This window comes from Malaya genurostris, chromosome 2, assembly GCF_030247185.1.
Source record: "Malaya genurostris strain Urasoe2022 chromosome 2, Malgen_1.1, whole genome shotgun sequence".
Classification (NCBI taxonomy): domain Eukaryota; kingdom Metazoa; phylum Arthropoda; class Insecta; order Diptera; family Culicidae; genus Malaya; species Malaya genurostris.
This window is the reverse complement of record NC_080571.1, coordinates 133,267,147-133,289,789: the sequence shown is the minus strand read 5'-3', so window position 1 is coordinate 133,289,789 and position 22,643 is coordinate 133,267,147. Positions and strand designations below refer to the sequence as shown.

General features: G+C 37.7%; 1 protein-coding gene across 4 annotated transcripts in view; it reads right to left on the bottom strand.

The window, feature by feature from the left end:
• The window catches only part of LOC131431914 (ras-related protein Rab-35), a 206,687-nt gene that overhangs the window by 105,377 nt on the left and 78,667 nt on the right, over positions 1-22,643 (bottom strand). Inside the window, exon 2 of one of the 4 annotated variants that reach the window (XM_058597871.1) lies at positions 3,586-3,730. The exons of the other annotated variants lie outside the window; for them this stretch is intronic. Within the exon in view, the coding sequence (XP_058453854.1) occupies positions 3,586-3,634 (49 nt within the window). The 5' untranslated portion in view covers positions 3,635-3,730. The remainder of the gene's footprint in view (positions 1-3,585; positions 3,731-22,643) is intronic. 4 annotated transcript variants of the gene reach the window in all.

Sequence of the window (22,643 nt, the reverse complement as noted above, 5' to 3'; positions counted from 1 at the left end):
GAATCTGGACAAACTTTCCTCGCAAAATCAAATATCCATCGGTTCGAGTATTCCTCACTCTCATTTCCTACGTTACGATTCCTCATTCGTCTGGCCGTATTCCAAAGAGTGCTCATTGAGGTTTCTCTTGACAAACCTTCGACAAAATGTCTCCAATAGCTACATTTCTTGGCCCGAAGTATGCTCTTGTACTTGGTTTCTAAAATCAAGAAATTTTCAAAATTCTGAGGAGTTCCTCCTCCTCGTTTTAAAAACGTCTTGAAAGCATTTTGTTTCGCGTGCTTAGCATCTGAGCACTCTTTGTCCCACCAAGGGTTTGAAGGCCTTCTGTTAGACGATGGACCAAGAAATCGTTTGGTATGGGCTTGTTCTGCAGCCTCCAGAATCGAACAAACGAGGAAGTCATATTCTTCAAGTGGGGGGAGCTCTTCCATTGAAGTTAAGACACTTGAAATATTACTTTGGTATTTAATCCAGTCGATATTTTTTGTCAAATCATATGGAATATTAACTGAATTAGCAATGCCTTTGTTACTGCTAATTGCGATGATGATTGGTAAATGATCGCTACCATGTAAATCAGGAAATACTTTCCAGGTGCAATCTAGTCGAATTGAACTCGAGCAAAGAGATAAATCTAATGCACTTGGACGTGCAGGAGGTCTTGGGATCCGTGTCATGCTACCCATATTTAGTACCGACATGCTAAAATTGTTGAAAATATTATATATTAGAGATGATCTGCTATCATTGTAAACGGAACCCCACATCATTCCATGCGAATTGAAATCTCCTAAAATCAAACGTGGGACAGGAAGGGCTTCGACAATTTCATTAAGCTGTCGTTGTCCAACTTGAGCTCTTGGAGGAATATATACCGAAGCAATGCAAATGTCCTTTCCTTTAATGTTTATTTGACAAGCAACAACTTCTATACTAGAAGTCGAAGGAATGTTTAATCCATAGAAGGAATAACATTTCTTAATTCCTAAAAGCACTCCACCATACGGGGAGTCTCTATCGAGACGTATAATGTTAAAGTCATTAAAATTTAAGGCTATGTTTGATGTAAGCCATGTTTCGCACAAAGCAAATACATCACATTTTTGACTATGCAACAAAACTTTAAATGAATCAAGTTTTGGCATGATGCTTCGACAATTCCACTGCAGGACAGTGATTGAATCATTTGCGGCGGATGATAAATTATCCATCAAATGATACAAAACCTGAAAGAGCTGGCCATTGAGCTGATAACTGTTTCAAAAAAGTTCTAGCTATTGGAAAGAATGCTGTTATGATGGTCTTTAGAGGTTCAGAAATATTGAATGCAGCGAAAATCCATTCTACAATTTCCGAAAATTTCAGTAATCCTGTTGATGAATGTGAAATGGAGCCCACTGGATTATTGTCTTTTCTTGAGCTAGTTCCTGGATTGGTTTGTGAATTTGACAAACCAGGAGGCACAGTTTTTGGTTTTATATTTGGCTTTTTAGCTTTAACACGGGGATCTTTTTTTGAAGGTGTAATTTTAGGTGTCTTTTTTGGTATTTTATGGTTTGGTAATCTCCTCTTAACAGACCCTTGAGGAGTGACAAACGAGGTATCTTTACTATTTCCGTCAGAGTCAGATTCCTCTGGCTCCGCAAGATTTGAAAAACCGTTTTCGGTTTCCAAAGGGGAGACATGTATGACCGTTTTAAGCATTTCTGCATATGTGCGCTTAGACCGTGCTTTTAAAGAAAGCTTCATTTTGTCTTTACGCAGCTTAAATGCAGCGCACACTGAAAGATCATCATGGGGACTTTCCCCACAATAAACACATTTTTCAACATCTTTATCGCAAAGATTATCCTTATGAGGCCCTTGACATTTGATACATTTGGACTTATTACTACAGTAAGTAGCTGTATGTCCGAATTTTTTACAGTTCGTGCAATTCATAACATGCGGTACGAAAAGCCGAACAGGAAGACGAATTTTATCGATATAGACATGGCTAGGCAATGCAGATCCGGCAAATGTTACGCGAAACGAATCTGAGGGACGATAAGACTTTTTTCCATCGACAATAGATGCTGAGTACAATTGTTGCACTCGAGTATCTTAATTCCCTCAAGCATGGAGTTTTTAAAACGGCCAACTCCATTTTTGAGTAAATCATCTGCTGTCAGACTTGCTTCAGTCACAACACCGTCAATTTCTACCTCCTTCGATGGAATGTAAACTCGATATTCAATAGCAAATAATTTACAGGTTACAATATCGTTTGCCTGTTTCAAGTCGTTAACAACAACTCGAATTTTATCTCTATTAACCTTACAGATTTCTTTAACTTCAGAGAAATGTGATGTCAAATCCTTTGTAATTTGCATCAAGTTTAAAATATTTTCTTTTTTTCGAAGATAGACTATCCATGGCCCAGTGGTACCCTGTGGATAATGTTTAGCCCTCGGAGTATTTAAACTCTTACTAGTATCCGGAATCGGATTCGGATGATCTTCCATGAGATCATCCATTACATTAAATTTTTTTGTAAATTAATAATACCAAAATAAAAACTTATGTTTAGTAAAATTTCAGATATGAGAAATAAAAAATAAATTAAATTAAATCTACCTTGTAGCTGATGTCTCTGTTCCTTTATCGTAAAGAACGACGTGAAGCTCTTCCAACGATTTCCAATTGGCAGTCTTCTGTCGTTTACTGCTATCTCAGTTGCTCTGCCGTTGTGGACACCACTGCACTTACTGTGCTGCCTGTACCTGACCCCAGGTACAGTGCTTTTGCTCTTGGTGGCGATCAAATGCGATGCTTGCAGTGTAGCACGTCGCGATATATGCCGTCTCTTTTGATCCTACGCAGCGTACAAATTCTGGTACCTGGTAGATCAGCACTGGATTGCTTTAGCACCTCTGTGCCTTTGCACCCCTTTGTCTTCGCACCTTTATGCGATGACATCTCTGTGACTCGTCACTTCTATGTTCTCGCACCTCTGTGTCTCTACACCTCTGTGCGTATGAACGGGATGGCCTTCGTTGCTAGCTTTCCAGTCGGGAAACGCCCCGAATATTGCGTTTGCTATGGGCAGTTTAACTACCTGAAGCTTAGAATTGTCTCGGTAGCAGCCGTTAACTCACGAGCCAGTACAATCGAAACACAACCTCTTCGCTTGAATGGTTTTTACTGAATGATTTAAAACAAATGTTGTTATGTTTATTGAAGAAACATTCTAAAATGTAATATTTAAGTTCATTGCTTGATTTCTTATTTCGTCAGCTAGAATTTCATTTTCGTTTTAATTATGATAGACCCGGGATCTTCATTACATTTACAATATTTGCTGGTTTTTCCGTTTGTAATGCAACTGCCGAGCACTTAAAACACATTGGAATACATTTTCAACACTCCGATTGTTCGTTCAATAGTCATTTGTGCATTTGAGTTCAACTAATTGAATCTTGCTTGACTTGGTGAACTTGTAGTTCGTGTGGATATACAGCATTACCTGCAATCGAAGTAAAAGGAAGATTAGCATCCATTGTATGAAATGTAACCGACGAACGATGTAACGCTTATTCTTACCTAAAAGCCAGGTGTTATGTTCGCCGTTCTGGTGCATTTCATTTAACATTCCAATTAGAGGACTACTGTTCCATATGAACGAATCGTGATTGGACCCGCAATTGTTCGTATCTATATAGCGGACTTTTAGTTTATGATCACATACCTGATCAGAATAGAGAATTTGATTAAAAAGGCGGGTGGATAATGTCAGAGACATAACTAGATGTCGTGAATACGAAAAAACTGACACGCTCTCATCATTTTTCCGAATATCAGTTAGTTGATTGATTGTATGATTTGAGCAAGCTTTCCTCTCTTTCACTAATAGAGTTTGAAGCGATGCATCTACATTAAAGTACAGATTAGTTACATTAAACAGCTACTATTCTACAACTATATATTCATAACTTGAAACAAGGAAGTATGAGACAATTGCAATGGCCTGGTCTGAAATGTATCGACGATCTTCGGTATGCAAGAGTCATTCTAATAATAATAATGATAGTAATAATAATGATAATAATAATAATGATAATAATAATAATGATAATAATAATAATAATAATAATAACAATAATAATAATAATAATAATAATAATAATAATAATAATAATAATAATAAAAACAATAATAATACAGATTAACCTGTACATACGGCAACCCTGTTTCGCATGGCATGTTTTCACATAACCCCATACTAGTATAAAGATATGTTCAACATCATCACTTTCGCATTGCCGTTCGTGATTGAATGTGTTAGTGACGGTACAAAAATGCCTTTCTACCGGTTTTCGATGCCATCGTGCTGACGGTGTCTCGTACGTTCAGAGTAGCTGCTTTAACTTAAATGACGCTATTTCTCATTTTTTTGCATTAATATCTGTTTATTAATCTTATTTTTGTGTATTACATCAACATTTTACAGTACAAGTGTTTTGACCCTTTGACCTTTCATCTTTGTTGTTCATACGATTCGTTATTAATAATAGGTGTTTTAGTTACTCTTGTTTTACATACTAATGTTTAATCATAATATTTATTTTTAATATTAATAAAATATCTACCTACTTATAACTATCCCTAACCTAATACGAACAAATTTTGAATTATTTGTATTTCAGAGATTGAGCACCTCTCTTCAAATTTCGTGCAGTATTGTTCGAATTTTTGTTCTCCAGGGAGGCCATCTCATGTACTTTACTAGTCCTTGTCCAAGGGGGTAGATTAAGAATCATTTTTAACATCTCACTTTGAATGCGCTGAAGCCTAAGTTTGTGTGTTCGTGCACAGCCCCGCCAAACAGGGACTGCGTATTCAATTGCGGGGTAGATGATTTGTTTATATACAGGCACAGTTTAGATGTTCTACAAATCAGCGGATACAGAGACCTAATGAGTATGCTGCATTTTTGAACGATTTTGTCAACATGTGACCTGAATATCAGATGTTTGTCAAAGGTGAGTCCTAGATAGATAACTTCGTCGGACCATTGAATGATCTCATCACCGAATCGTATTCTGCATTCGTCTGATGGAACAAGTTTTGGAGATCTTGAATGTGGAAACAAGATGACCTGAGTTTTTGCTGCATTGATTACAATTTTCCAGCTTGTAAAATATTCAGTTAGAGCGTCCAGACCTGTCTGTAGTTTATTCTTCAGAGCATTAATGATACGACCTTTGTAAAGAATGGCAGTATCATCAGCAAATTGTGACATAACACCACCACCCGGAAGAGGTGGGATGTCTGATGTAAAAATGTTGTATAGAATGGGACCTAGGATACTTCCCTGGGGTACACCAGCAGGAATAGTAAATCTTTCTGAAAGTGCATTATTCAGAGAAACCTGGAATGCCCTATCTGCAAGATAATTTTTGATAATTTTAATAAGATACATGGGAAAATTATACCGATGCAGTTTAAACACCAGGCCATCGTGCCACACATTATCGAATGCCTTTTCAATATCCAATATTACCATGGCAGTAGTTTTGGACACTGATTTGTTTTGCTGGATGACGTTGTTGACCCTTGTGAGTTGGTGGATGGTGGATCTTCCTTTCCGGAACCCAAACTGTTCTTCCAGAATTATATCCTGTTCATCGGCGAAAGCAAGAATTCGCCTTTGTATTGACTTTTCAAACAGCTTGGATAGGGCAGAGAGTAAGCTGATGGGCCGATAGCTCTTGGAAAGGGAAGGATCTTTCCCCGGTTTCAAAATTGGGATAACTTTAGCTAACTTCCACTTTGAAGGGAAGTAACCAAGCTCCCAGCACCTGTTAAAAATTTTAGCTAAGAAGACAAATGAGCGAATACTCAAATGTTTCAGCTCAATGTTGAATGTGTTTTCGAAACCGGGGGCCTTTATATTTTTGGATTTTTTCACAATAGCCATCAGCTCATTCGCAGTGACTCTACTTTCCTCAGGAACCAAGCTGTCTGATTAGTCAACCTCAGCTACGCTATCTGCAACGGCTCTTTCATGTGGACTAACAATGTTGAGTCCTAAATTGTGAGAACACACAAACTGCTGGCCTAGCGCATTTGCCTTCTCTACTGGTGTGATTAAAGGTATTCCTTCAGCTGCGTCCTGGGGTGACATCAGAGGAGGAATAGGCTTCGGTTTTTTCTTAAGCACCTTCGTTAAGGACCAGAAGGGCTTTGAATGTGGGAGAATTTCTCGAAGCTTTTGCTGGAAGTTCCTGTTGCGAAGCTCAGATATCCTTTCCTGGATTATCCTAGTTAAGTTGTTATAAGAAGTCTTCCTATCTAGGATGCCAGTTCGTTGATACTGCCTCCGGTAGATATTTCGAAGTCGGATGAGTTTCTTGGTGACACTGTCGATTTGAACAGAGGAACTCAGCATATGTTGTACTGGAACCGTCCTATCACGAGCGACTGTGATTGAATGCTGGAAGGAAGATAGGGCCGCATCGATTTCCATGGGGAATCAAGTGGCAAATCGATATTAATAAGTTGGTCGGCGATTTGTTGAAATTGGACCCAGTCGGTGAGATAATAGTTCCTCCGAGGTCGAATAGGCACTGTTTCTGGTGAAGATCCCAACGTCAATATTACTGGAAAGTGGTCAGAAGAGAGCTCGTTGAAGACAACCGGAGAGCTGTCTATGGCGATGTTGCTGATGAATATATCCAAAATGGAATGAACTCCCGATCTGGAAAGTCGCGTTGGTTGATCCGGAGCGAGGATGTTGTACTGTCCAGCTTCGTAATCTTCGGCAAGTACGAATCCGTTTCGATTCTGTCATTTGTTGCCCCACAACTCATGCCGTGCGTTCAGGTCCCCAGCAATGATGAATTTGTTCTGTCATCGAGTGAGCATAGCCAGATCTCGCTTCAATGATGCACACGTACCATCTCGGAGATTTGTTTGTTTGGGACAGTACGCTGCAATGATGATGATGGGTCCCATCATCATTGTAATCTCAATTCCGATGGCTTCTATTAGTTGCAATTTAAAGGCTGACATAAGCCTATGCTGAATGGATCGTTTAATGGCAATGGCTACTCCCCCTCCTCTGGTAGTTGTCCTGTCGAGCCTGTGGATCCTGTAATTGGAAATAAAAATAGAAATTTCAGGTTTGAGATGAGTTTCAGTTAAAATAGCAATATCGACATTCTTCTCTTGAATAAAGTCGGACAATTCAGCAGTTTTGCTCCTGAGTGAGCAAGCATTCCAATTTACTATAACATTATATTATTATATTGCATATTCGATGATTATTATATTGCATATTCGATGATGAATTTGCGTAAGGCGTTGATTTGATCTAACCGCTTTCTGCAGTTTCGTAGTTTCGTTGTCATTGTTTTAACAATGACGATCAGTTGTTCAGCGGAGAATAAGTCACCAGAGTCATCCTTTGCTTGTGGTTGATTATTGCTCCATCCAGGAGGGATTTTTAAGGAAGATTCTTTTTGTGATCCAGCGACTGAATCTTTTGGATTGCTGCGAGGAAGTGGCGGCAAATTCGGAATATCCCTATTCGGTGGGACTGGTGGAAAATTAATTTCATCCTTCTGTGGAACATTCTTGCTCGTTGATTGTTTTCGGGACGCCTGTTGTCGAATTTTTGTGAACTCAGCTCGTTTGGGACACGATTTGCTAGTAGATGGATGGTCACCATCACAGTTCACACATTTTACAGTGATGTCATCTAGTAGGCAATAGACGCTATTTCTCACATTACATTTCATTTTATACCTGCTACTGGCAGCGGTGTACGGACGTCCCCTTTGTTAAAATATCGCAGAACGAGAAACAGTGAGACGATATAAAAGAGAGATTCAGTAGAGCAGCAGCCAGTAATACTGAATTGGCTGTCTAGCTGTTAACAGCATCTTGCGGAATTTTTACGCAGAAACACGCACACAGGAGGAACAGTTAAGGATACTCGTTTATACCAAACATTTCAGAAAAGTTTAATTTTGAACTATTTGAGAATATGTCACAAAACTGAAAATTTTATCATAAAATTGTGATCATATTTCCGATGGCATGTAGCAAGAATTATGTTGATTCATTACATATAACAGGAGATATACACGATCAAAAACTTATCACTCTCTCAGAGGGTAAATTTTGAAAAGGCGCCCCATAGTAAAGTAAGTCGTATTCACGACAAAATGCAACGAACACCAATGATCATCGTTTGCTTTCCTTCGCATTTGTTCGATAATCGTTCTGGTATTCGGACTTGTCCGTATATTCGGGTGCGAACAAAGCCGACGCTGCTTCGTTGCTCGCACGAAGATCTATTCCTTGCAGTCAGTGATGCCACTTTTCGTTGAAGTCAAATCCGTAGATTTGGTTTCAAGTGTACTTTTATTAGTACATTTACATATACTTGACAGCTTTAAGCTCTAATCCACAAAGGCATAACTAGAGGACGTGAATACGAATAAAACTGACATGTTTCTTTCTCACTTCTGGATAAAGATAATCATTCGTATTAGATTGTGTATATTTTTCAACTTTCATTGCTTCGCTTCCAGAATTTTAACGAAGCATCTATGCTACAGTACAACTAATTGACTGCAAACATATTCTACCATACAATTAAATAACACGGAACAAATACAGTTTTGTAGATTTAGATACTAGTAGAAATAAACTTCTCAAAATCCTTTGGAAATATTTTAGTGGCTCTAAAAAACCGCTTTGCGTGATTTGTTAAATGGTTATAACTGTTAAAATTAAAGAACTAATATATAAATCTGGGGCACGCCCCGAATTTAGCTGCATATTTTCGGAATCTAGATCAAGAATTCAGGTCTTAAATTTAGTTTTAGAAGCAAGGAACTGAAGTTATTTTTAGAATCTTCAAAATTGCGTTATAGAACTAAATTCTGAACTTGAATTCCAAGTCTTGATATAGGAACTGAATTCTGTTCCAGCATCTAGTTCCAGAAATCATGTTCATAATTTAGTTCCACATGTAGGTTCTGAATTCTGGAAATGAATGCTGAAACTGAATTGATGAATTAAATTCTGAAACTAAATTCAGGAATTAAACTCTGGTTTTAAATCAAGGTTCGGTGTTTCTGATAGCATGGAGGTAAAATTATGTTGTTGCGTTAAGTATAACAAGAGATATTCCCGATCAAAAACTTATCACTCTCCTAGAGAGTAAATTTTGAAAAGGCGCCCCATAGTAAAGTAAGTCGTATTCATGACAAAAAGATTGGTTTTCGATCAATAGAAAACTTATAAGCATAATGTTCAAGCTATGAAAGCCTTTCCTATTGTAATAAAGATGTTGTACATTTGAGCTTGGAGTAATAATCTTCGCATGAGTGTCATCAACACATCCTATGATTCCTGATGATTTTTTTTGTCGTGAATACGACTTACTTTACTATGGGGCGCCTTTTCAAAATTTACCCTCTGAGAGAGTGATAAGTTTTTGATCGTGAATATCTCATGTTATATCTAATGAATCAACACAATTCTTGCTACACGCCATCGGAAATATGATCACAATTTTATAATAAAATTTTCAGTTGTGTGACATACTCTCAAATAGCTCAAAATGAAACTTTTCTGAAATGTTTGGTATAAACGAGTATCAAAGAAGATAATTCAAAAGGCGCGTTTGTCTTTCTCATATTTTGAAAGCTCATAGCTCAGTGATCTGTAGAAGGATTTATATAATCTAACTACCAATAGAATCGAAAATTTTCAACTTGAACGTGTATTGCATCAGCACCAGCCAATCAGAACGTGAGATGTCTGCATCTATACAAGAGCATTCATATAAAAGTTGAGTGGTTTATTTTTCATACCATTTACTGAGCAACTGTTCCCGAAACAAGACACACGAGAGCAACATCGAGGACCTGTCGTCTTACTGTTTCCCGATCTGAATGCACGAGACACCGTCAGCACAAGGACACCGAAAATCGGTAGAAAGGCAGCCAAAAATTTCAGCAAGGCCGAAACAAGACACACACGAGAACCATCTCAGATCTCAATATTTCTTACCAAAAGATTCATCAAGATGGAAGTTAAATTAATTTGCACCGTCACTAACACATTCAATTACGAACGGCAATGCGAAAGCGAAAGTGATGATTTTGAACACATCTTTATACTAGTATACAAATATGCCGTGCGAAAGAGTTGAACAAATTGAACAAATGAAAGAGATGAACAAATTGTTAGAACAAATGTTTCCACGTGATTTGCGCATTCTACTTTCCAGGCGTATCAGAACTGGCTAAACTTAAAGCAATCCTAAATATTTCTTTATCACAGTGATGTGGTCGTCCTGAAAAGGACGGGGTTTTCAACTTCTCGTCGTTACGAATGGCCAACTGCGGATGGCGAGGGATGATTTTCGTTTTCTTGTTGTCACGGGTAGCGTTACCGGTCAATTCCAACACTTCGGCAGCCAAGTACTCCATCACTGCCGCCAGATGCACCGGATGCGACCGGTGCACCGGCACCGACACACTCTGCGTAGTTTCCCTTCCGGAGCAGACGATGGATTTTTTTTTTCCTAAATACGTTTATTTCATAGGCAATATACATAAGTTTTTCTTCGCCGTGGCATCCACAATACATAGTACTTTAAACCTAATACATTTCGAATATCATATTAGTATTTTGGTATTCATTAGTTAATCTAAACACTGTTTTTATCAAGCGAGTTGCTACTATAAATTATATTAAATAAAATACATTTATTTTGTACATGATCTTATAACTATTTCAGGTTTGTTTGTATCAGTTCATCACTTTTATTTAATATAAGATAGCTGGCTATTGGTTGAATTCAAGGAAGAGAAAACAGTCTAACATAAAATAAAATATAAATTGGAACTCCAATGGACTTAATGAAATAATAAAGAAGTTTCATGTAAGGAACGACAAGCAAGAATGTCGCGTACTGGAACATTGGATAGTCTACCTTGGGTACGCATGGAATTTATTAGTTGAGATCTGACATCACGATACTCCACGCATGTCCAAACGACATGGTCAATATCGCGGTAATCTTCGCCACAAGCGCAATGATTAGTCTTGGAAAGTCCAATTCGAAGGAGATGTGCATCTAATGTGTAGTGATTGGACATGAGTCTGGACATCACACGAATGAAATTTCTACTCACATCTAGTCCCCTGAACCATGCCTTTGTCGATATTTTAGGAATAATTGAGTGCATCCACCGACCCAGAACCGACGATGGATTTTGCCAACTGGGAACTGCAGACCAGCACGGTTCGAGCGGGACTTTGCCTTGCCCTTAACTATTTCTCCTGTGTGCGTGTTTTTGCGTAAAAATTCCACAAGATGCTGTTAACAGCTAGACAGCCAATTCAGTATTACTGGCTGCCGCTCTACTAACTCTCTCTTTTATATCGTCTCACTGTTTCCCGTTCTGCGAATGGGAGGTCCGTACACCGCCAGTAGCAGGTATAAAATGAAATGTGATGTGAGAAATAGCATCATTTAAGTTAAAGCAAATACTCTGAGCGTACGAGACACCGTCAGCACGATGGCACCGAAAACCGGTAGAAAGACAGATTTATACCGTCACTAACGCATTCAATTACGAACGGCAATGCGAAAGCGAATGTTGAATACATCTTTATACTAGTATGAGGTCGTGTGGAAATATGCCATGCGAAACAGGGTTGCCATATATATATATATATATATATATATATATATATATATATATATATATATATATATATATATATATATATATATATATATATATATATATATATATATATATATATATATATATATATATATATATATATATATATATATATATATATATATATATATATATATATATATATATATATATATATATATATATATATATATATATATATATATATATATATATATATATATATATATATATATATATATATATATATATATATATATATATATATATATATATATATATATATATATATATATATATATATATATATATATATATATATATATATATATATATATATTTATATATATATATATATATATATATATATATATATATATATATATATATATATATATATATATATATATATATATATATATATATATATATATATATATTATATATATATATATATATATTATATATATATTATATATATATATATATATATATATATATATATATATATAGGTTAATCTGTATTATTATTATTATTATTATTTTTATTATTACTATCATTATTATTATTAGAATGACTCTTGAATACCGAAGATCGTCGATACATTTCAGACCAGGCCATTGTAATTGTTTCGTACTGAAATTTCGAGAAGAATCAGATATCTTCGAACTTCATAGCTTCAATAAAAATAAACTACAAAATTGTCGTACCTAGCCTATATTAGCAAATTAAAAAGGAATTGTTTCAAGTTTAGAATATATAGTTGTAGAATAGTAGCTGTTTAATGTACCTAATCTGTACTTTAGTGTAGGTGCATCGCTTCAAACTCTATTAGTGAAAAAGAGGAAAGCTTGCACAATTCATACAATCAATCAACTGATATTCGGAAAAGTGATGGGAGCGTGTCAGTTTTTTCGTATTCACGACTTTCAGTTATGTCTCTGACATTACCCACCCACCTTTTTTTTCAAAAAACGCAAGTTTTATTGCATTCTTTTCGATTTGATTGATAGTAAATCTAATAGCAGGAAGACAGACCTCAGATTCTAAAACATTCATTACAAGTGACAACGACTTCGATAAAGTTGGTTGCGCCATCCCTACAAATAAATCATTACCAACTCCCTTTTGGTAGCTACCTTAAGCCAAAAACCGCAACGCTGCCGACAATTTTATTACTGGTAATACCGATGTAGATCCTACAGTTGAACCTAATCTGTTGTGAACAATGGTCAACAAATAGCAAAACAGTTCTTTGGAAACTCGAAAAAACTTTATAAATCTTGATTGAAAAAAATAATTGGAATTATCAATATCGGCACAATGAAGATTCAAACTTACGCATCGTGAGGCATATCAAAAGGATTATTCGAGTCTCTAATTTTTGTCTTTCTAAGCGTACTAGAGAGTGTTCATCGATGATAGAAAAATGTATTCATTTATTAGTATTGTGGCGGAAACGTAGAAGCCACCACGCTTTTTACGTTAAATTAATCAATACATATTAGTGCGAATATCATTGTGAGCTCCTGATGGTGTTTACCATTATTTACTTGCAAAACACATTGAGATTAAGCCCTATTGACTTCATTCGGCTACATTTCACATCCCCTGTTAATTTTATATCAATATGATAGACGTAAATTTAAAATCTGTCATCAGAAAATAAGCTTTATATTTTTTTCTAATAGAATCTCGTTTTTCTTGGTTTGGTAACAACTTTTCAACCCAAACAAAGTTCTCATCGAGTATACCGAACATTACGAAAAATTCGAGTATTTGAGTATTACGGAAAATTCATTGTGCGCATAATTGTGTGCCTCATTCAGTAAAAACCATTCAAGCGAAGAGGTTGTGTTTCGATTGTACTGGCTCGTGACTTAACGGCTGCTATCGAGACAATTCTAAGCTTCAGGTAGTTAAACTGCTCATAGCAAACGCAATATTCGGGGCGTTTCCCGACTGAAAAGCTAGCAACGAAGGCCATCCCGTTCATACGCACAGAGGTGTAGAGATACAGAGGTGCGAGAGCACTTGAGAGGCACAGAGGTGCTAAGGCAACCCAGTGCTGATCTACCAGGTACCAGAATTTGTACGCTGCGTAGGATCGAAAGAGACGATACATATCGCGTGGTGCTACACTACAAGCATTACATTTGATCGCCACCAAGAGCAAAAGCACTGTACCTGGGGTCAGGTACAGGCAGCACCCCAAGTTCAGTGGTGTGAACAACGACGGCAGAGCAACTGAGATAGCAGAAAACGATTGGAAACAGCAGAAGAGTGCCAATTTTTTTAAATTCAATAATGTAATATAATTTTAGTCACACTGCTTAAGCTCTAAGATGCCAAGGGTATTTTCTAATCTTAATTAACGACTAACTTAAAACTAGAATAGTATCATTAGACTATGTCATCTCGGGTTCTCGTCAATCTAGCTTTCAGCTGGCGATCGGCAGTGGTCGATGAATTGAGTGTTGCTTGAGTCTTCCAGATGACATTGGGGGGTCCGCGGGAAACACTCCCAGGCTACGAAGACCCGGCGGGTGGCCCGCATACTGGTTTTCTACTGGAGCGGTCTTCCTTGGGCGGTGATGGTGATGTTACGGAAGAAAATGAAAAAGAAAGTAAATATTGTGGAAACGGGGTAAAAAGGGGATGTGGGAACAAAATGTCTGAAAACGACAGAGATCTAATTAGTTGCATCGAGATGGTGAAGAGACAGGGAAGAGGGAACGAAAAAGTTAGTGACAAAAAAAAGATCTTGTTAGTTCCAATGAAGATGGTGGACAGGGACTGGGATCGAGAGAATCGGGTGGATGTTAGTGTCGAACCTGTGGGTGGAGATTATACTTTCTGAGCGAGGATTAACACATTACACTTGTATATCAATGTGTTTAAGGAACTGGCATATGAGAAGCATATATAAACTATCCCGACTCGCCAACACATCCCGAACCGAAACCTCGGGCCCTAAGGAATTCCAGTAGCTTCGACCTGGCGTCACGATACTCTACGCACGACCACACGACATGCTCGATGTCCTGATAACCGTCGCCACAGGTGCAGAGACCGCTCTCCGCGAGCCCAACACGCCGGAGATGTGCGTTGAAAGTTTAGTGATTTGACATGAGCCGCGACATAACACGAATGAAATCACGACTCACGTTCATCCCCCTGAACCAAGGTTTCGTCGATACCTTAGGGATAATGGAGTGTAGCCATCGTCCGAGTTCGTCATTCGTCCATGAAGTTTGCCAACTTTCGAGAGTTTTCTGACGAGAGATACTGAAAAATTCATTGAAGCAGATTGGTCTTTCATAAATATCATCTTCTAATGCGCCCACCTTAGCCAATGAGTCTGACTTTTCATTGCCCGGAAAGATGGGAAGGGACCGAGACTAACGATATTGAATAAGACCGTTCAGATAAAGTTCGCAAGTGTTCCCGTATTTTCCCCAGGAAATATGGGGGATACTTTCCTGGCTTCATTTCCCGGAGAGCTTCTATTGAGCTTAGACTGTCCGTGACAATGAAGTAATGGTCTTTGGGCAAGGTTTCAATGATCTTGAAGGTGTACTGAATAGCAGCTAATTCTGCGACGTAAACTGAAGCCGGATCACTGAGTTTGTACGAAGCGGTGATGTTCTGATTGAAGATGCCGAAGCCTGTGGACCTGTCGATGTTTAATCCATCAGTGTAAAACACCTTTTCACAGTTGACTGTTCTAAATTTATTATAAAATATATTAGGGGCCACTTGAGGGCGTACGTGTTCCGGAATTCCACGAAACTCTTCTCTCATGGATATGTCGAAAAACACAGTAGAATCAGAAGTGTCAAATTGAGCTCGACAAGCCTTTCGAAGTTTTCAATCACCATCGAGTTCAAGATGTCGCATCGGATTAGCAATCAATATGAGAGGTCCTAGAATCGGTTTTTCAACGGTAAGACGCCCGCGAGCACTTCGAGACTCATCGTTTGAGTCGACTGCATGCAACCTAGGGCAATACGCAAACAACGATACTGAATTCTTTCCAGTTTAATGAAATGGGTGTTCGCGGCAGATCGGAAGCAGAAGCATCCATATTCCATTACGGACAATATCGTTGTTTGGTACAGCCTGATCAGGTCTCTTGGGTGGGCACCCCACCAAGTTCCGGTTATTGTACGAAGAAAATTGATTCTCTGCTGGCATTTTTGTCGTGAATACGACTTACTTTATTATGGGGCGCCTTTTCAAAATTTACCCTCTGAGAGAGTGATAAGTTTTTGATCGTGAATATCTCTTGTTGTATCTAATGAATCAACATAATTCTTGCGACATGCCATCGGAAATATGATCACAATTTTATGATACAATTTTCAGTAGTGTGACATAATCTCAAATAGTTCAAAATTAAACTTTTCTGAAATGTTTGGTATAAACGAGTATCAAAGAGGATAATTCATAAGGCGAGATGTCTGCTTCAGAACGCGAGATGTCTGCTTCTATACAAGAGCATCCATATAAAAGTTGAGTGGTTCATTTTTCCTACCATTTGCTGAGCAACTGTTCCCGAAACAAGACACACGAGAGCAACATCGAGGACCTGTCGTCTCACTGTTTCCCGTTCTGCGAACAAGAAAAGGAATTTTGCAACGGGGCTGTCCGTACACCGCTGCCAGTAGCAGGTATAAAACGAAATGTGATGTGAGAAATAGCGTCATTCAAGTTAAAGAAGCTACTCTGAACGCACGAGACACCGTCAGCACGATGGCACCGAAAACCGGTAGAAAGGCAGCCAAAAAGTCCAGCAAGGCCCATTCAAAGCAATTTTCAGAGCTAAAGATCATCCTAAAGAACTAGATGAATTTTGTCGCTTTCCTACCATTATCGGAGTAACTGTTGCCGAAACAAGACACACACGAGAACCATCTCAGATCTCAATATTTCCTACCAAGATTCATCCATCCTGAACTTAAAATAATTTGCACCGTCACTAACACATTCAATTACGAACGGCAATGCGAAAGTGGAAGTGATGATGTTGAATACATCTTTATACTAGTATGGGGTCGTGTGAAAATATGCCATGCGAAACAGGGTTGCCATATATACAGATTAATCTTTATAATAATAATAATAATAATAATAATAATAATAATTATTATTATTATTATTATTATTATTATTATTATTATTATCATTATTAAAATTACTCTTGCATACCGAATATCGTCGATACATTTCAGACTAGGTCATTGCAATTGTCTCGTACTGAAATTTCGAGAAGAATCAGATATCTTCGAACTTCATAGCTTCAATAAAAATAAACTACAAATTCGTCGTACCTAGCCTCCTATATTAGCAAATTCAAAAGGGATTGTTTCAAGTTTGGAATATATAGTTGTAGAATAGTAGCTGTTTAATGTAACTAATCTGTGCTTTAATGTAGGTGCATCGCTTCAAACTCTATTAGTGAAAAAGGGGAAAACTTGCACAATTCATACAATCAATCAACTAACTAATATTCGGAAAAGTTATGGGAGCGTGCCAGTTTTATTCGTATTCACGACATCCAGTTATGTCTCTGACATTACACACCTGTACTTTTGTTTCAGATACCTAATGTGACATCCCTAGGTGCCTTTGGAGTCGAACCAGACCCCGAGATATTTGAATGTGAAGACCTGAGCTATGTTTTCACCCCCTAGTTGAAGCTGTAGTTGGGCTGGTTCTCGCTTCCTTGAGAATACAACCAGCTCAGTTTTCTCCATAGAGAACTCGATACCCATTTGAAGAGCCCATGTCGAGGGTATCTTGCAATGGTCCTTGGAGATCGGCATCGTTGGGTACTATAATAGACACAACGCTGTCGTCGGCAAGTTGTCTTAGCGTGCAAGATGTGTTGATACATTCATTAATGTTGTTTACGTAAAAAAGTTGTATAAGAGGGGGCTTAAGCATGAGCCCTGAGGAAGACCCATGTAACTGAATCGTATTGTCCACAAATCACCATGCGCGAAATACAAGTATTTCTCGGACAATAGATAATACAAAACGTTATTCAAAATTGGTGAAAGACCATGTTGATGCAACTTCTCAGATAGGATGTTTATGGAAACTGAAGCCCCCTTGATGTCCAGGAAAACTGACGCCATTTGTTCTTTACGAGCAAATGCCATTTGAATTTCGGTTGAGAGCAACGCAAGACAATCGTTCGTTCCTTTGCCCTTGCGGAAGCCGAATTGTGTATCTGAAAGTAAGCCATTAGTCTAGATCAAATTGTCTAGACGAAATAGAATAATTTTTTCGAACAATTTCCGGATACAGGAAAGCATAGCAATCGGCCGATACGAATTGTGATCGGAGGCTGGTTTCCCTGGTTTTTGAATGGCGATAACTCTTACTTGTCTCCAGTCATGTGGGACAATATTATCCTCAAGAAGCCTATTGAATAAATTCAATAAGCGCCTTTTGGCAGAGTCAGGCAAGTTTTCAAATAGTTGAATTTGATTTTGTCTAACCTCGGAGCTTTATTGTTACACGATAAAAGCACAAGTGAGAGCTCGACCATCGAAAAAGGTGTTTCGTTTCTGTTAGATGAGGCGACGCGCATGATCGTCTGTTCCGGAACAGAGTCAGGACATATTTTTTTTTAGCGAAATCGAATATCCAGCGGTTAGAATATTCCTCGCTTTCGTTCGAGGTGTTTTTGTTGCGCATTCGTCGGGCTGTGTTCCAAAGAGTGCTCATCGATGTTTCTCTCGATAATCCGTCTACGAATCGACGCCAATAACCGCTTTTCTTCGCTTTAATCAAGCTTTTCATTTTAGCGTCTAAAGCCGCGTAGTTTCTAAAATTATCAGGTGTTCCGTTTTTCCTAAACTCGATAAATGATGAAGCTCTCTCCGCGTTTAATTTTGAGCACTCTTTGTCCCACCACGGGTTGGGGGGACGGGTGTTAGTTTTCGCGCCGGGTACAGGTTTCGTCTGAGCTTGAGTCGCGGTGTCGAGAATCAAGCCAGCCAAAAACGTGTACTCTTCCTCCGGAGAAAGTTCTTGTGTTGTTTCCAGTTTCTCATGGATCATAGCTGATCTATTATCGTCGAGAAGACAGCCCCATCCCGTACCGTGTGAGGTAAAGTCTCCTAAACCCAACGTCGGTGCAGGAAGGAGCTCATTGATATCACTGAGCCGCTGATACCCAACCGAGGCTCTTGGGGGAATGTAGATGGAAGCAATGCAAAGGTCCTTGCCTTTGATTGTAACATGATATGCGACAACTTCAATGCCTAGTATCGATGGGAGGTTAATGCGATAGAAAGAATAGCACTTTTTGATCCCTAAAAGTACTCCTCCATAGGGATCAGACGAATCAGATCCAGATCGAATAATGTTAAAATCGTGGAAGTTTAAGGGTATTTCAGAAGTTAGCCAAGTTTCGCACAATGCAAATGCGTCACATTTCAGTTTATTTACTAGAAATTTGAAAGAATCTATTTTTGGGATGATACTTCTACAATTCCATTGTATAACAGTGATTGTATCCGTGACCTCGGTGGGTGACTTAGCCATCGAAGGATACGATCGCTGAAAGAAGGGGCCAACTGCTTCAAGAATCGCTGAAAGAAGGGTCAACTGCTTCAAGAATGTTTTAACTGTCGGAATAAAAGTCATTAATAGACTTTTAAGAGGTTCTGAAATATTGAAGGCAGTCATGATCCAGTCCACGATATCAGGGAATTTAACAAACCCAGTATCTGGTAAATGACTGATCTCGGCATCTATTGTCGATGGAAAAAAGTCTTATCGTCCCTCAAACTCGTTTCGCGTAATATTTGCCGGATCTGCGTTGCCTAGCCATGTCTATATCGATAAAATTCGTCTTCCTTTTCGGCTTATCGTACCGCATGTTATGAATTGCACGAACTGTAAAAAATTCGGGCATACAGCTACTTACTGTAGTAATAAGTCCAAATGTATCAGAGTCCTCATGGTGATCTTTCAGTATGCGCTGCATTTAAGTTGCGTAAAGACAAACTGAAGCTGTCTTTAAAAGCACGGTCTAAGCGCACATATGCAGAAATGCTGAAAACGCTCATACATGTCTCCCCTTTGGAAACCGAAAACGTTTTTTCAAATCTTGCGGAGTCAGAGGAATCTGACTCTGACGGAAATAGTGAAGATACCTCGTTTGTCACTCCCCAAGGGTCTGCTAAGAGGAGATTACCAAACCACAAAATACCAAAAAAGACACCTAAAATTACACCTTAACAAAAATCCCCGTGTTAAAACTAAAATGCCAAATTTAAAACCAAAAACTGTGCCTCCTGGTTTGTCAATTTCACAAACCAATCCAGGAACTAGCTCAAGAAAAGACAATAATTCAGTGGGTTCCGTTTCACATTCACCAACAGGATTACTGAAGATTTCGGAAATTGTAGAATGGATTTTCGCAGCATTCAATATTTCTGAACCTCTGAAGACCATCATAACGGCATTCTTATTTATTTATTTATTTATTTCGTCAAGCAAATGTAGACTACATATAAATTGTTTACAATGTTCACTTACATACTACGCATTATTTCTACGACAAAGCTGAGATTTGATTTGATTTTTTGACATAGTAAGGTCAAGATGTTCGCAGTATTGATTGTAATGGCGCATTATTCGATTGACTGGACTGTATTTTGCATAATTTGTTCTAGCTTGTTTTTCTAAAAATAATTTCCTGGAACGTAATTGACGGCTAGGTATATAAAAATTTAATTGCGATAATAATGGAGCTGATTGAATGCGTTGAGAAATAATGTCGCTGATAAAATAAAGCATTGCAAAGTCGCGGCGTTCTTTAAGTGTTTGTATATTGATGAGCATGCAGCGTGCTTCATATGATGGTAGAGGAAATGCTGTCCAGTTTAATTTACGAAGTGCATATAAAAGAAATTGTTTTTGAATAGATTCGATGCGTTCTTCGTGAATAATATTGTATGGATTCCATACTAGGCTGCAATATTCCAAAATAGGTCTGACATATGTAGTGTATAATAATTTAATTGTGTATGGGTCCTGAAAGTTATGACTGAAGCGTTTAATAAAGCCCAGCATGCTATTAGCTTTATTGATTATGGTATTGTAGTGTTCCACAAAAGTGAGCTTGGAGTCTAAGATTACGCCCAAATTTCTTACAATTTTACATTTTTCTACAAGTTGATTTCCTAGATGTATGTTTATAGATATAGTTTCATTTTTCCTACTGAAAGTTATTGAGTTACATTTTTTTACATTGAGTTGGAGTAGACTTTTGCAGCACCAAATGTGGAATAGATTGATTTCGTTCTGGAATATTACAGCGTCGTTGATATTTTTAATTTCCATGAAGAGTTTCATGTCGTCTGCATATATAAGCACTTTCAGATTTTTGAGTATGAAGGAAATGTCGTTTATATGTAAAATGAAAAGGAGAGGCCCTAAGTGAGAACCCTGAGGTACGCCAGAAGTTACATTAATTGGTTCAGACAGAATGTTTTGGAAGCGGACTACCTGTACACGATTCGTTAAGTATGATTTGAGCCATTCCAGAAGGCTATGTTCTATGCCATATTTTTGTAGTTTGTGTAGAAGTAATGGTATGTCAATACGGTCGAAAGCTTTGCTAAAGTCAGTGTAAAGAGTTTCTACGTAGTTTCCGGCGTCCATTGCATTCAGAGTGAATGTCATAAATTCTAAGAGATTTGTTGTAGTTGAGCGGCCTTTAAAAAAGCCATGTTGTTTGTTTGTTATTACATTTTTAAGTTGATGAAAAAGTTTTTCATTTACAATTTTTTCAAATAATTTTGGAATGCATGAGATAATGGCTATTCCACGGTAGTTCCGAATGTTAGATTTTGCACCACATTTAAATATTGGTACAAGAAAGGAAGATTTCCATGCTTTAGGAAAAGTACATTTATTAAGTGATAGGTTAAAAAGTAGTTGTAGTGGTAGTGTAAGTTCTTCAGCAAGATTTTTTTAAAATATTGGCGGTATACTGTCAGGTCCAGGCCCTTTTGAGGCGTCTAAGTTTTTCAGTGCTGTCGAAATGTCATGTTCTGATAGATAGTTTACAGAGATGGAGTTGGAAAATCCAGGTATGAAAGAGAAGTATTCACGGTCACGGTCAGTTTCTGAATAAGATGTATATACTTCTTGGAAAAAATTTGCAAAGTGATTGCAGATTTCTGTACTATTTTTCCCTACATGTTCGTCGAGGTGCATTTGAGATGGAAAATTGTTGCTTTTTAGTTTAGTTTTTGTGTAGTTAAAAAAGTTCTTAGGGCAAGTCTTTATTTCGTTTTCAATTTTGCGGTTGTATTCTTCGTGTGCTGTGTTAATGGCTATTTTGAGTTGATTGCATAGATTTAAGTAATTTTGAAGATGAGCGTCACTTTTTTCTTGTTTGTAAATTTTGTGCGCTTTTTGTTTCCTATTTTTCAAATGTTTTAGTTGTGAATTGAACCATACAGGTAATTTGCTGTTATGATTTTTTCTTCTTCTTTTCATGGGCAAAGTTTCGGCTAATATCTCGTTTATAATGTGATAGAATTTGTTTACTTCGACGTCGACATTTCCTTCTGTACTCAGTATGTTCCGCCAATTTATTATACTTAGTCTACACTTGACTTCTTCAAAGTCAATTTTATTGTATTCCGGCACTTCCTCATATTCCAAGTCGTAGGGAAGGGATGTATTGTGTGTAAATAATGAATATTCTATTGCGGTGTAAAATGCTTCATTTTTCCATAATGGCAGGTTTGATGCGTTCACACAAAAGTCTTCTGTGCAATTTGTGAAAAGAAGGTCTAAATATGCATTTTGTTGATTTTTTACGGAGTTTACTTGATGCAGGCCAAAATTAGAAATTTTGTCGAAGAAGT